This window comes from Trachurus trachurus, assembly GCF_905171665.1.
Source record: "Trachurus trachurus genome assembly, chromosome: 11".
Classification (NCBI taxonomy): domain Eukaryota; kingdom Metazoa; phylum Chordata; class Actinopteri; order Carangiformes; family Carangidae; genus Trachurus; species Trachurus trachurus.
In genome coordinates, this window is record NC_139904.1 from 16,359,904 (window position 1) to 16,374,159 (window position 14,256).

Here is a 14,256-nt window from a genome sequence, read left to right on the forward strand (position 1 = left end):
AAACAGAGAAATCCTTTTTGCTCTGGTTCAAAATATAACAAACTTGTAAGTTGTTTGCATCAGATCACGGGTTTATTATGCCAGTGCTCATCAAAAAAATGATTTCTGTCATCTAAATACATTGCATATAATGGTTCTAATCACAGAGAAAATGTCTTTCTGTTAGCATTTCATTGCTGTTACTGTTTCATTGGCATTTATACTTTTGGATTTACTGCCACACACACACACACACACAATGTGGGAAAGATGTGTTTTCCCCTGATGTATGAGCAGTGGGAAACCCCCGATGTGCTGTTATGAGTAAGAGTATGTCTGCGTTTTTGGAGATAGAGGCTCTTTGTAACACCCAACATTTTGTGTGTGTGTGTGTGTGTGTGTGTACAGCCTCTTACTGTTACAACAGCATCACTGACCATGGCGGAAAACTTGGCTGACTTGATTGATGGTTACTGTCGGCTCATCTCCATGGAAACTCATTCCTTCATCGTCCGATTTCAGAAAGGTATGAAGCTGTAGTTCCCTCCTTTTTGTACAGTTTCCCAGAATCATGCAAACACAAATTATTACAGATAAACATGATTTGACAACTTGGGGAGGTTAGTATAAATGACTTTTGAATTGCTATATCTCTGGGTCTGTAATTACTTGTGCAGTGCTTTTATTTGATAAATATTGTATGGCACTGTGCTGAAATACAGCTCTAGACCCCAACTATGAGCTTACTCCTTGCATTTTAGATAGACCAGTTCAGATGCTGTATCTGGAACAGGTTATGTGTGCAGAAGAAACTGGTTATGTGCTATGCACTGTATAAATTCCAACCAGAACCACTATAAAATCCTGGATACAGCCTTGTATATATTATTTACTGTGTTTTATAATAATCCCTCTGATCTGGATGATGTGTGTTTTTGTCCTCTAGAGGGAGAGAGAGCGCTGCCTTCCATCCCAAAGTAAGTACCTGCCTCACGTTTAGCGTCATTACAGCAAACATAACACCACAATAACCCAATTCATCAAAGTATTTATTTTCCTGTCTGTTCTCCGTTGTGTGTTGACTCTGTAGGTGATTGTCCTGTAGGCTTACGAGTCCCGTCACACAGCTGATAATAAAATTGATGTTTAAAAGTTATAATAAACACACTGTCCAGTCAGTGTTTGACCTGTAATGCTGCAGTGCATGTGCACCGCCATGTTCAGTATTCATGCCAACACTGATACTTAATAATTAATACAGGTCATGATCGTGTGTGTTTCAGAGCCGCAGGGCATCTGTTTCTAAATGTGAGAGGTCTCAGCCTCCTCCTCTATTATCTGAGAAGTCCTTTATGTCATGTATGAGTTCTTCTGAAAACAAAAGGGTCTGAGTTATTCCACTGTTAAAGAAGAAGGGCATTAAATCAGGTGTATGGACTTGAAGCACAGTGTCAGGTTTAACAACTATTTATAAACACGATCACTTTCCAACAAATCTGTTGTTGTTCCTTCCTGTTTAGTAGAACAAGCCTCTTTGACATCTCTATTGGGATACTTGTTGTGGCACAGTGTCACTTTGCTTATGCCTGTTCAGCTTGGTGCAGCAGTTTGACAACCAAAGGAGCAAATTATAAGCAATGAAAAAAAAAAATTCTGTACAAAATGCATTTTTTAATGTGTGAGACTTGTGTGATCTTACAGGTCATGGAAGAGCAACAGAAGCTTCCCTTAAAGAAATATATGATTTGGTAGTAGGGGACCAGCTCTTAATTATTACACCTCCAATTAATTCCACAACCCCAAATTTAATTAAAAGTCTTCCCCTGCCTTTTAAATCTTGGAGCTATATTGGAAATTTTGATAGATTTTCTGTTGTGCAGATTCAGAAATAGATGAGAAGCAAAGTGACCCACAGCTTTTTCAAATACTATTTAACTGTAATTCGATCTGAGGCTTTTTACTGAAAGCTAATGTGAGTGTTGCATCAGAAAGGGGGCGACCAAATATATTCGCTGTTTTTTTTCTCCACAATCTGCCTTTTTTAGGAATTGCGGTTCAGAATCCGCAGACCTTCAAAAAGATTTTTCAGGGAAAACATTGTGACTTCGTCGTGTTTGTTTATCTGTGACCGTAGCAGCCTGGACGTCGGCGTGTCCACATTTCACTGTCAGTTGTCTCAGATTCAAAAAACATTGAACTTACTTTTGGTCTTTTCAACACAAATCTTTCACTCTCTCTCTCTCCTTCTCTCTCTCGCTCTCTCTCCTTCTTTTCTTCCTCTCTCTGTCTCTGGTCAAATAAGGAGATAAGTTTAGGAGCCAAATATTTTCCACTTAGGGTTTTTAAACACTCCACTAGTCTCCTCCTCTTTCTCTCGGTCTCTCACTCTAACTCTCTCTCTTTGCTCGGTGCCTTTCTTTTTCTGTGGGCTGTGATGTAAAGATAGTAGTAGAGCTCAGATGACACGGGCAGAGAGAAAAACCGCCGCAGAAGCAGAGAGCTAATTGAAACAGTACGATTTAATTCACAGACAGTGATGGCAGTATTTAGTTTTTTCCATCCTGCAGAGCTCTGAGTTTCCACTGTTTATTCTTTATGGAAACTCTGATTATGAAAATAGCTGATACATTTTGATTTCACATTGGTATGTTTATGTTGTTTTCCCTGAGTTTTAACCTCTTTGGCTGAGGTGTAATTCTTCTCTAACGTTGTCCTTTTTTATTCTACTCTAGAGTGTCAAACAATGAGAAAAAGTTGGAAGCAGTCAGGAGTGGAGTGAGAGCGATCTCAGTCTCAGGTAAGATTAAAAAAGAAAAAAAAAACATGGACACAGACTCACTCACACATTGACTGGTTGAGCGGTGAGATGAAGACAAGCTGATGGCTTCTTTGGCTACAACTTCTGTCTTTCTCTCTGTCTCCGTTTCCTTCAACATCTGTTTTTTCTCTCAGTCCTCATCCCTCATTGTTTCCTCCTCTGTTGGGACTGCCTCTCCCTCTCCCTCTCTCTCTCTCTCTCTTTCTCATCCCTTCCTCTCTGTTCCTGCTCACTTTTGTTTACTTCCTCCTCTCCCCCTCAGTCTCCCTCACTTCTCCCCCACTGCACTCACTCAACATCCATTCACTCTTGTTTTTTTTTCTTTTCCACTCGCATTCTGCCCCCCCCCCCCCCCCCCCCCCACTCCTTTTCCTTCTCCTCATTGGCTGAAGACCTAGTGACATCGACACCTCCTAAGCCAACCAAGGCGCGGCGTTTCCTCCTCCCCTTTGTCTTCTGTTCAGATTCGCCACCCAATGGTATCCTCGGCTCTCATTGGACTGTTAGTAGAGGAGCGTATCCACAAATTTGACATGTAGTGGAATAAAATGCCTGATTTGTTTACAGAGTAACTCTACATTCGGATACTGTCAAAAAATACACAGGAGATGCATTTAAAAGTTGCTCAAAGTGTCACTTTGGTCTCTTTGATCGATGTCTGGCATTATTTGGTTCAGCAAGATGCCCATTCAAAATATTTCCACAGTTTTGACAGCTTTTATTTGGGAGGGGGGCAGTCTGTATTTTCTTGGGTCTGTGGATTAGTGACTGTGTCAAATCATTTTTAAGGATGCTCTCTTCTACTAAACTGTCTTTGTCCTCACCGCTTGGTTGCTTTAACTAATTCAGTCTTACACAAAAGGAGTGAACACGATTTAACCACAATAACAGGTTGTGTGTTGCTGCATATAACCAAGCCAGTGGGGATTAAAATGGGAGACAAATGATGAAGCCTCTGGGATGTATCTCCTGTTATCATGCATTAGTAATTGTGGAGTTAGGGTTAACCCTGTCCCTCCCTAAGCCCTTCTTTTCATTAGTAACCGTTTTTTGTAGATTTTACATTTTACATTCAAGATCATATTTTCAGTTTTGAGTCTCTCCGATGACAAAGGCTGCTAATAATTGACATTTTCCATTTTCCTCTTGGAAAGAGCCTGTAGAAACACACAAAATGTTTCTCTCCAGTCTCTGTTCAGTGCATGTCTTGCTGTTGAGGTCACATCTTGGTTATTTTTAACCATTATTTTCAGTGTTTTTTTAATGTCAGTTAATTCAAAGAGGCAGGGCTTTATTCGTGGCAGGGTGGCCAAGTTGTTAGAGATTGTTCTTCCATTAAAAGATTTGGTTCAACCACCAGAGCAGCTCTGGGCAATTGATCCCTAAAAGCTCGAGATTGTTCTTCTGTAGGTGAAGAAGACAACAAAACTGGTTCATGCAAAAGTTATTGTGCCAAAATTTAATCAAAATTTAATCCATCTGTGGTACAGTATGTGTCCTGCACAAAGGTTGACATCCTATGTGGGTCAGGACATGTCCTCTTGTCTCCATCTGTGGTTTTGGCAGCTGTCGTCAGCCGCTCACAGGACTGCTCAGAGAAAAAGTTGTGGATCTGGACGGCAGCTGCTTTGTTGATGAAACGTGAACAAACGATCCAAACCGTTCATTCTGAAGGCTCCGAATGTGACACGCAGGCATGGCCGACATGCCACATTACAAATCTCAAAGTTTACTGTGAACGATGGTGACTCAAATTGAACTGACAGTGACAACTATATTTATGTAAATGTACATGTCTCTGTGTTACTCTCATTTTTGACTTATTTAATTAACAAAAGAAACTATTAGGGCTGCACGATTAACCACAGTGTAATCAAAATGATCCAAAGCAGCAATATTTTAGTTTTCTTTATGAAATGTAAAGATGAGCACCGTATGTGTTGAGTTGCTACAATGACACCCTGGTCAACAACTCATACAGGTGTAAAAGGAACGTGTTTGTCTGGTACAAAACAAGCTACAATTTTATAGTATTTGAAATGAAAATGACCCACACACTCTCTTAACTCATAATTGCAATGTTTGCCCCTTTTTTACTCATATTTTGCAGCCTTAATAAGTTAACTACTGTAGCCAGTATGAAGGTAATAACATGTGTGTAATTCTTTAATCCCGTGTGGTATGTAACTATGGTGAAAACTTGGTTTTAAACGCTGCCTTTCATTTTGCTTCTTTTTTCTTGCACTCATTCATTTTACTGCCAAGTAACCTTCACAGCGTTAATGGACGTTGGTGGCTCTGCTTTCTCACTGGAGATATTTTGGATCTTAACTAACTGCTTGCTGAGTGTTGTTTCAAGGCTTTTTGTGTTTTAACCTCCTCTCTTCTCTCTCTCCTCTTCTCTTCTTGGCTCTGCCTCTCTCTCTGTCTCTCTCTCTCTCTCTCTCGCTCCTCCTCCTCCTCTGCTGTCCCGTTTCCTGCATGCTCTCCTGGACCCTGCAGAAGATCTTAGTGGGGATGGTAAAGTTATGCTGTTGTTTATCAATCTCTCTGTTGTTCCTTCTTTCTTGTCTCGTTCCACCAACACGCTGCACCCTCCTGGGAAGAGGGGTAGCGTGTGTGTATTGGTGTGTGTGGGTTGATGTTTATGCATGCATTCCTCCCTCTTTAACAATAGCTCTATGTGTGTATGTGCTCTATGATGTAATTATGGTTGATTTAAATTATATGAAATGATTTAGGACGCAATCATTATTTAGTTAAATGTGCAGCTCCTCATGTTTCATTGACTGGAAACATGAATAAATCACCAGTAGCTTTAATGGGTTTGATTTTGTTAGTAGCTTGAGCGGCTCACTGTTGTAGTATTGTGTTTTAAGATGTTGTGTGTTTGAGTCCATGTCTGTTGGGGATCGTTTGGAAAGTAGATTACCACTAAATTTGAACTATGTCTGCTATTAACCACAAGACGAACACAAAAGATATAATTTGTAAATTATGAGGTATTTCTCTTTAAGGGAACTTCTCCAAACCTTTCCCTCTGCACACACACACACACACAGGCAAAATCATGCACACGTGTACTTGCATACATTCATGCACACACTCGCGCACACTTAGTGGAGTAGGGAGAGGTTTGCTGGTTTCGAGAGCGGGTGCATTCCTGGCTATAATGGGCTAACTAGATCTCACACACACACACACACACACTTTCCCTGCACTGAAAGTATAAAGAGACAGAGTTTGGCCAGTCAAACTTAGAAACGGTCGATTTTGTTGAACAAATCCCAAACCACATGGGACTGAATTTGCAGCGATGCAAACAATAGACCTCACAGTGCAAACTAACAAATCAGTGTAAAATATTTCCTATTACCATCATTATTATTATAATTATATGGAAGAAAGGCTACAGATTTAAAGGCAACAAACAAGTTAAAAAGTGGTGCTGCAGACATTTCATGAACATGTGGCTGGGAGGAAAAAAACATCATGAAAAATGTTTCTAGTCAAATAAACAATGATGAAAAATCAACTTTTACTAATGATATGTTGCTCATGAAGCAGCACATGCTGTTCCTCCCATGTCAAACATAAATCACGGTTGCAGTGGGTTTACAAAGGTCATGCCCGTTTGATTAAATGTTAAAACTTTGCAGCCTTTTCACTAATGGGCTATTAAATTATTATTATATTAAAATATAAAGTGCGTGCAGTTGCAGTAATGATGTCTAAATCCTTACTAATTAACACCGTTTCATTTACTTACCCTTAAAGGCAGAGCAGGTGGAGGTTCTGGGAAATACACTAAATCTGCCTTCTTGCTGACAGATAGATGGGAACTCTGACACCACTCTAATGTCTGTCCTATAAATATGAAAGTTGGCAGCCAGGTAGCTTAGCTTAGCTTATCTTAGTATAAAGACTGGGAGCAGAGGGGAAACAGATAACCTAGTTCTGTCAGGATTGAACATGTTATACATACAACATGTTGAACTTCTGAGAGGAATGAAAAGGATTAGTTAGTTTGTTGGTTTGTTTTTTTACCTGGTTGTTTCCCCCTGTATCCAGTGTTTATGCTAAGCTATGGTAACTGCCTGCTGGATTTATATTTTTCATACAGATATAAGAGTGATATCTAACCCTGAATGAGAAAGTTAAAGAAAAACGTATCTATCAAAAATGTTTAAGTAATTGTTTAAAGTTCTAATATTATAGCCATGACTTTTCAGGCTCATTCGGCGGGCAGTTATCCAGTGTTTTATTCAACCGCCTTCATATTAAATAACACAGTAGTCATCCAGTAGTGCTTTCTTCGGCTTCTCCCACTCGACAAGTTGGAGGGAAGTTTCTTGAGAAAATCAGCCACAAGCTTTAGAAACAGATTTCTGATGAATTTGGGGACACGTTCCCACAGAGCCTAATAAATCCAGAGCAGAGCTGTGAAGGAGAGCGTTCAGCACAGCAGATGTTTGACTCTCGTTTCCAACAGCTGAGTCTGCACACTGATTTTATTTTAAACACCACCATCTGGTTACGATAGACTCTGTCCATCTCTCCCCTCTCCCTCTCCTGCTGGCTCTTCTCTCTCTCTCTCTCCCCCTCCTCTTTCTCTCTCTTTATCTGTCCACTATAAATGCTACCACCTGCTTATGTGACAGGGAGACACACCGTTTCTTTCTCCTCTTCTCTGTGTCGCTCTCTCTCTCTCTCTGTCTTTCTGCTTTTATTCTTTATATCCTGTTTTCTCGTCGCTGTTCTTTCTTTTCGTTTTCTACTCGTCTTTGTTTCCATCACCACCACAGCTACTCCCTGCACCCCAGCTGCTCTCACACAGACAGATATGCACAACACATGCTCAGCTGACATTCTCTGCCAAGTGTGTGTGTATGTGTGTGTGTGAGAGAGAAAGAGAGAGAGAGGCAGAAGAGAGGGAGAGAGGAGCTACGTGGGTGTTGCTTTGCACTGGAGTTGTTGAAACTTCATTTTAAGAGTTAGCTGCTTTATTTTGAAGTTTTTTCTTAGTGCACTTGTACTTTTTGCTGCACACCCGTGTGACTATTTGTATCAGGAGCCCTACATACCATAGTGGACATACGGTAAATCAGACAACATGTGCACAATCGTTTTGTTTGTGTATTTGTGTTATTTTAGACATGATCCTGTGTGTGGGTGTGTGGGTGTGTGTGTGTGTGTGTGTTTCTCTTATTGCGTTTATGTCTTATTTTACACTGTTTGTGTTTGTGCGCTGTTACAGAGACTGATGACTATGCGGAGATAGTTGATGAAGAGGACACATACACCATGCCCTCCAGTAAGTAACTTATTCCATCTCGTCTTTCAGCCTAATCTACTGTGCCAACTAAAATATTTGTACTGAATAAACTGACACAAGAGAGCGATACAGTTACTGTTTCACTGTGATTCTTCTGTCAAGACGCTTACGCTCTCAAACAAACGTTAATTTCATTTTGCTATCTAATAATAAAACGAGTGCGTAAGGAATCCCGTCCAAGAAACACACTCAGCATGAGGAGTAAGAGAAGCTGCGTTAAGCCACTTTAGGTTAAGTGGGAGCTAATCAAAGTCAGGCCAGATTCACTGTCTTGTATAAACAGTGGAGATACTGGCTGGAGGTCGCACAGGCTACGACTCCATACATGTGGTTCAGACATGTTACATCTGTCAAATTCATTCACATGTACTGTAAGTCAAAGCCCTGTCTGCGTTGCTAGGTCCAACTATAGCTTTGTCAGAAACGGTGGCGGTAATTCTCTGTTCCAAAACCTTTTAAAGTAGACGACGTTTTGGTTCAGTGCAGTTTACTCGTCTGTTTGATTACGGGGCCGATTTTGAAAATGGACTGTGTTCTTCTTTCTCTCTTCCCACAGTCTTTTTCTATCTGTCGCCCTCTTGCTATATTTGTCCATTTTTATTTTCGATCTGTCTTTGCCTTTTTTTGTTGTTCTCTGAGCAGACTTCCTCTAAGAGGACTTTTGACATATTTTCCTGCCCTGACTGCGTTTGTTTGTGTGTTCATGTCACGCTGTCTGCTCCATGTGTAACTGTAAAGGCTCAAAAGCAACAGTTATGTGGCAGCATCTGTTCACTTTTGACTTACTATTAAGGATTATTAGGGAAACATTCGATAAAGAATTGAATGGGTCACCTGACTTGTCTGTATGACACTGTCTGTATACAGTGTGTGTGTGTGTGTGTGTGTGTGTTTTCTGAGCTATTTTCAATCTTAAAGCAGCTGTCTGGCTCTCCCCCTCTCTTCATCTCTCTTTCTTCCTCTTTCTCCCATCGCCAACACAGTGAGCTATGGAGTAGTTGAAGGTAAAACTGCCTGTCTGTCTCATTCCCTCCTAGCAGAATACCTTGATATTATAAGTTTGTTTTTTGTCTTTCATATTTTTCTTTGCTGGGCACTTGTATTAACTATAAAAACACATTAGCGTTACTTTCTTGGTTAGCTCCGGGGTATTTTTGGTCATTTAATCCAGAAAATAACCCTAGATTTTAATAAGTAACTGTATGAGTGATGTGGCTTTTTTTAATAGCTGGGGAAGCAGTATTAGATATTTTATTTCATCATTATAGTACCTGGCAAAGAAAAATACAAAGAGTCAAGGTATCTAATGTCCAGTTTGTTGTTGACCTGTGGTCGTTGGTGTTTTTGTAGACTGCAGTTCGTTTTGTGGGTTTGGTGTTGGAAATGAAAAGAAGAGCCAATCCATAAACAGTGCAAGATGTTATTTTATTGGTAGTTCAATCCAAACTGAAAACAAGCTAAAGCGCTCCACAGTATATGCATTGTATACTGGCTTGGTTCTCATTTCACCATCTTGTTGGTTGTGACATTTTAATTTCTTTATTGTGATTTAGTATGTGGTCGTGTGTTTTTCTTTTTTTTTCTCTCCTCTGTGGGTTTTTTTTTGTGTTTGTTTTACTTTAAAGCAGCCATTAATTTCCTGCAAGTGAATTTCAGTATGGATTAATTGGAAGTAAATCTCTCTCTCTTAAGGAATGTGCTTTGGTTATCCTGTCGGCATTTTGTGACTTAACTGTGTTTATGCTGCTGGTTGAGTCCAGTCGCTTCACTTTGTTTAAGCCCACCAGAGAAGTAAACTCTCACTGGATGAGTTCATGATGCTCCATGTCCTGCATAAACTTCTTGAAAGCAGCATTTTAGTCCCGTTTGCTGCACTTGTTTGGCAACTGACATGAATGCACCTCTATGGAAATTCTTCATGACCTTCTCAGCAAGACAGAAATAACACATAAATGTCAAAGTGATAAGCATGTGGATGTCAGCTGTAACTGGTCACTTGGATTTTTTTTGACATATCGAATAGAAGAAATACTGCAAAGCAAAGACCAGTGATTGAGTTTATATCAGTGTTTTGAACAGGCCTTCTTCTCTGCTTTGTAGAAGGGCTCCCGATGTTTACATGTGCAGATCATTCCACCCTTTTCCTCAGTTAATGATCTTATTCAGAAGTGCTCGTTTTCACCATGCCAGTGCAGGCAGATACTGAGATGATTTTGGTTTTCTCTGGTGTGCATGTGAACACAGAGGATTAATGAACCTTACATTTGCCTGTAAAATGGGATTATTGTTGGTATGTTTGCAATTTTGTATTGCAGTGTGCATGTCAAGTCAAAGTTTGTGTTGTTAGAGGTGTTCAGGGAAGAAACTTTTCCCTGGATTTACAAATGTATGTGTATGTATTGTATTGTAATTGATTTATTTTCATACAACCCTTTTGCCAGTGGATAGGGTTTACCAAAAAGGACAATAGTTTGATAATACAGTGTTTCAAACGATTTCAAAGTATCTCAAAAGTATCCCAGTACTTTTACGTATTAGTCTGTTATTAACCAATCAATGTGTTACTACAGTATACCATCCAAACTGTCTTGTCCTGGTAAACCCTGTCTGTGTGGTCTACAAGAGAAGCATGTAAAATGTGACAGGTCTTTTCCGGTGTTTCCCGATTATGAAAAACAGGTGAATGGACCTGTCTCAGTTTCTCCTCTTCTTTTTTTTTTTCTCCTCCTCCTCTCTCCCAGCGCGGGACTATGAGATCCAGAGGGACAGGATAGAGTTAGGTCGCTGCATTGGAGAGGGTCAGTTTGGAGATGTGCACCAAGGAGTCTATAACAGCCCGGTATGTAGCGGTGCACACACAAACACTCTTTGTATAAACATAACCCTAACCTTGCTATCTGAAAGTTGCTGAATTAATTGAAATGACAAGGAAAATATTTAGATTACATACTGCTCATGATGAAACTGTGTAAACACCTGACCTTGTTTATTGCTTCTCACCGAAACTAAACTGAAGACATAACTTAAAACTTGAGATGAGCATGCTATGACATCATGTATAAGTGTACATGTCTGTTTATTCCATTAAAAACTGAGTTACAGTGATTATTGTCCATGATTTTGTGTATTTGTTATTGTTTTGATATACTGTGTGTATATGTATGTTTAAGTATATATGTTGGTGATTTTAGCCACATCTCTCAGTCATATCTAATCTGTGCGCTGTGTGTTGTGCAGGACAAGCCAGGTCTGCCTGTGGCCATTAAGACCTGTAAGAACTGTACCTCAGACAGTGTCAGAGAGAAGTTCCTACAAGAAGCACGTAAGACAACACAACACACAATACACACACCACACTACACTCTTGACACACCAGAAAAATGTGACACATTTCATACTTACCTAGATCTATGTGTCTGTTTCCCCTGCAGTGACAATGCGTCAGTTCGACCACCCTCACATTGTCAAGCTGATCGGAGTGATCACAGAGAACCCGGTGTGGATCATCATGGAGCTCTGTACGCTCGGAGAGGTAGGCTTGAGGCTCTTTGTTTGTGTGCGTTTGGGATGAGTGCATTATTATCTATTACTCTGTAAGACCGTGTCTCTCAATATGACATCACTGTGTCTCTCTCCGTCTTCCTCTCTCTATCTACAGCTGCGTTCGTTCCTTCAGGTGAGGAAGTACAATTTAGACCTGGCCACGCTGATTCTGTTTGCCTACCAGCTCAGTACAGCACTGGCCTATTTGGAGAGCAAACGCTTTGTACACAGGTAAACATGCAGGACACACACACACACACACACACACACACACACACACACACACACACACACACACACACACACACACACACACACACACACACACACACACACACACACACACAAAAAGAAAGATTAGAAAGGCATATCTGCGGGCTCAGATTATGTGTTTGCATGCACTGATTTCATAGTTTTACTGCCAGAGATTATCCATCTGGGCAGTCTCAAGGATTTGGTTTCTAAAAAAAAAAGAGCAGAAAAATATAATTTAGCTTCAGTATGACAGCATGTCGTTGTCCACTCATCCATTATTTGATGTATAATAGATTAGAGACTCCATACTTTTTTGTGAGCAGACTCATCAGTCATCATATATGTTGCATAATATACTTATATAAATTCATGATGAGGACACATATCTGTATGTTGTAAGTAACATGCTGATTCATATTGAGTCTCATTTATCCACAAAACAATGACATCAGTGACTGTGTCTTACAGGGATATTGCAGCTCGTAATGTGTTGGTCTCCTCAGTTGACTGTGTGATGCTCGGAGACTTTGGTCTGTCACGATACATGGAGGACAGCTCTTATTACAAAGGTAATGAAACACCTGCACACACACACACACACACACACACACACACACACACGCACACAGTACACAGCCTTGTTATAAGTCCAAATATTTATGTCCTGACCTGCCACACTGCTACCACTTATTCTACCGCCTTATTTATGTGATGCTGTTGATTATTAGAAAGCAGCAGAGCTAACCTGGGACCAGCATGTATTTCTTGGCCCACTAACATACTGTATCTAGTTGTGAAGCCAATGCCAGTGTCTTGTACTTGCTTGTACTTTACCACCATCTACTGGTGACACTGGGCGACTGCAGTTCATCCTGATAGGAGTGGCCTATTGGATGTTGTTAATCTAAGAATTTCTTCTCTCACACATCTCTGACCTCTTCGTTCGTGGATGCATAATTAACCATTGATCATTAAGTCACAGATTTATTGTTGTGATTATATTATGAATTTCTCTGGACTCCGTAGACAGTACAGACAGACAGACATCAGTATCTTCTTTTGTTTCAGCTTCTAAAGGTAAACTTCCCATCAAGTGGATGGCACCTGAATCTATCAACTTCAGAAGATTCACCTCAGCCAGTGATGTCTGGATGTTTGGTATGATGAGATCATTTGTGTGTTGTTTTAGTTTCTGTTACTGGAAAAATAATCTTTTGTAGAGTGTCTTTGTTTGACGCTGATCCCTTTCTGTCTTAATCAAATCTCTCCTTTTTTTTTGTGCCCGTGTCTCTTAAGGTGTTTGCATGTGGGAGATCTTGATGTACGGCATCAAGCCCTTCCAGGGGGTGAAGAACAACGATGTGATTGGCAGGATAGAAAACGGAGAGCGGCTGGCTATGCCTCCTCAGTGCCCACCCACCCTCTACAGTTTGATGACCAAATGTTGGTCGTACGACCCCAGCAAGAGGCCGCGATTCACCGAACTCAAAACACAGCTCAGGTACAAACATGTCTTTGTTCTTGTGTGTAAGTTATATGCAGTGCCGTTAATCACATTTTACTTTTCAGGCCTGTCTACTAAACGAATGGACCAAACTTTAAACACAGTGTTTAAATCAAATATCATCAGGATCTTTAATCATAATGATTCCATTGAACATGAAGAAATTGTGAGATGTGATGATAGTAACAATATTATCTCCACTTGAACAGCATCTTATGATAACACCATGGTGGAAAACTGTATCGGAGTAGTTGGTTTATATCAAGATGAGATTAAATCTGACCACTAGTGTTGTGTAAAATTTGTGTAGCACCATACTGGAGGAAGAGAAGCTTCAGCAAGAGGAGAGGCTTCGGATGGAGATGAGGAGACAAGTCACAGTGTCCTGGGACTCTGGAGGGTCTGATGAAGCACCACCTAAAGTAAGACTCTGAGACAGAACATTTTGGTATTGGTAGTAGTATTTTTGTATGTAGGTATTAAACAAAAAACAAACTGTTATCCTTCTGTCTACAGCCCAGTCGTCCAGGTTACCCCAGTCCTCGCTCCAGTGAGGGCTTCTTCTCCAGCCCCCAACACAACCACTTTCCGGTAAGGACACACACACGCTCGCTCTCTCGCTCCGTCTCACTCACAAACATGGTTAAATAGTTGCATACAGTTCAATTTGGAGATGAATAGAATATGTTTTTTTGGAGGCGTCGTATAGGTCACTCGATAGAGCAAGCGCTCCATAAATAGAGGCTGTAGTCGTCGCTGTAGCGGCCCTGGGTTTGATTCCACCTGGCAGCCTCTTTTTTGCGTGTCATTCCCAACCTCTCT

The 14,256-nt window shown here is 40.5% G+C and overlaps 1 protein-coding gene across 1 annotated transcript in view; it reads left to right on the forward strand.

Moving 5' to 3' along the window:
* Positions 1 to 14,256, forward strand: part of LOC310994112 (focal adhesion kinase 1-like) — a gene marked incomplete at its 5' end in the record, with an annotated part of 59,292 nt that overhangs the window by 35,913 nt on the left and 9,123 nt on the right. Inside the window, 16 exon segments of the mRNA XM_083982674.1 lie at positions 388 to 505; positions 926 to 956; positions 2,712 to 2,776; positions 3,190 to 3,276; positions 5,300 to 5,317; positions 8,055 to 8,111; positions 9,116 to 9,136; positions 10,874 to 10,971; positions 11,370 to 11,454; positions 11,564 to 11,664; positions 11,791 to 11,906; positions 12,399 to 12,499; positions 12,999 to 13,088; positions 13,227 to 13,431; positions 13,745 to 13,856; positions 13,951 to 14,025. Of these exon segments, the coding sequence (XP_083838800.1) occupies positions 388 to 505; positions 926 to 956; positions 2,712 to 2,776; positions 3,190 to 3,276; positions 5,300 to 5,317; positions 8,055 to 8,111; positions 9,116 to 9,136; positions 10,874 to 10,971; positions 11,370 to 11,454; positions 11,564 to 11,664; positions 11,791 to 11,906; positions 12,399 to 12,499; positions 12,999 to 13,088; positions 13,227 to 13,431; positions 13,745 to 13,856; positions 13,951 to 14,025 (1,380 nt within the window).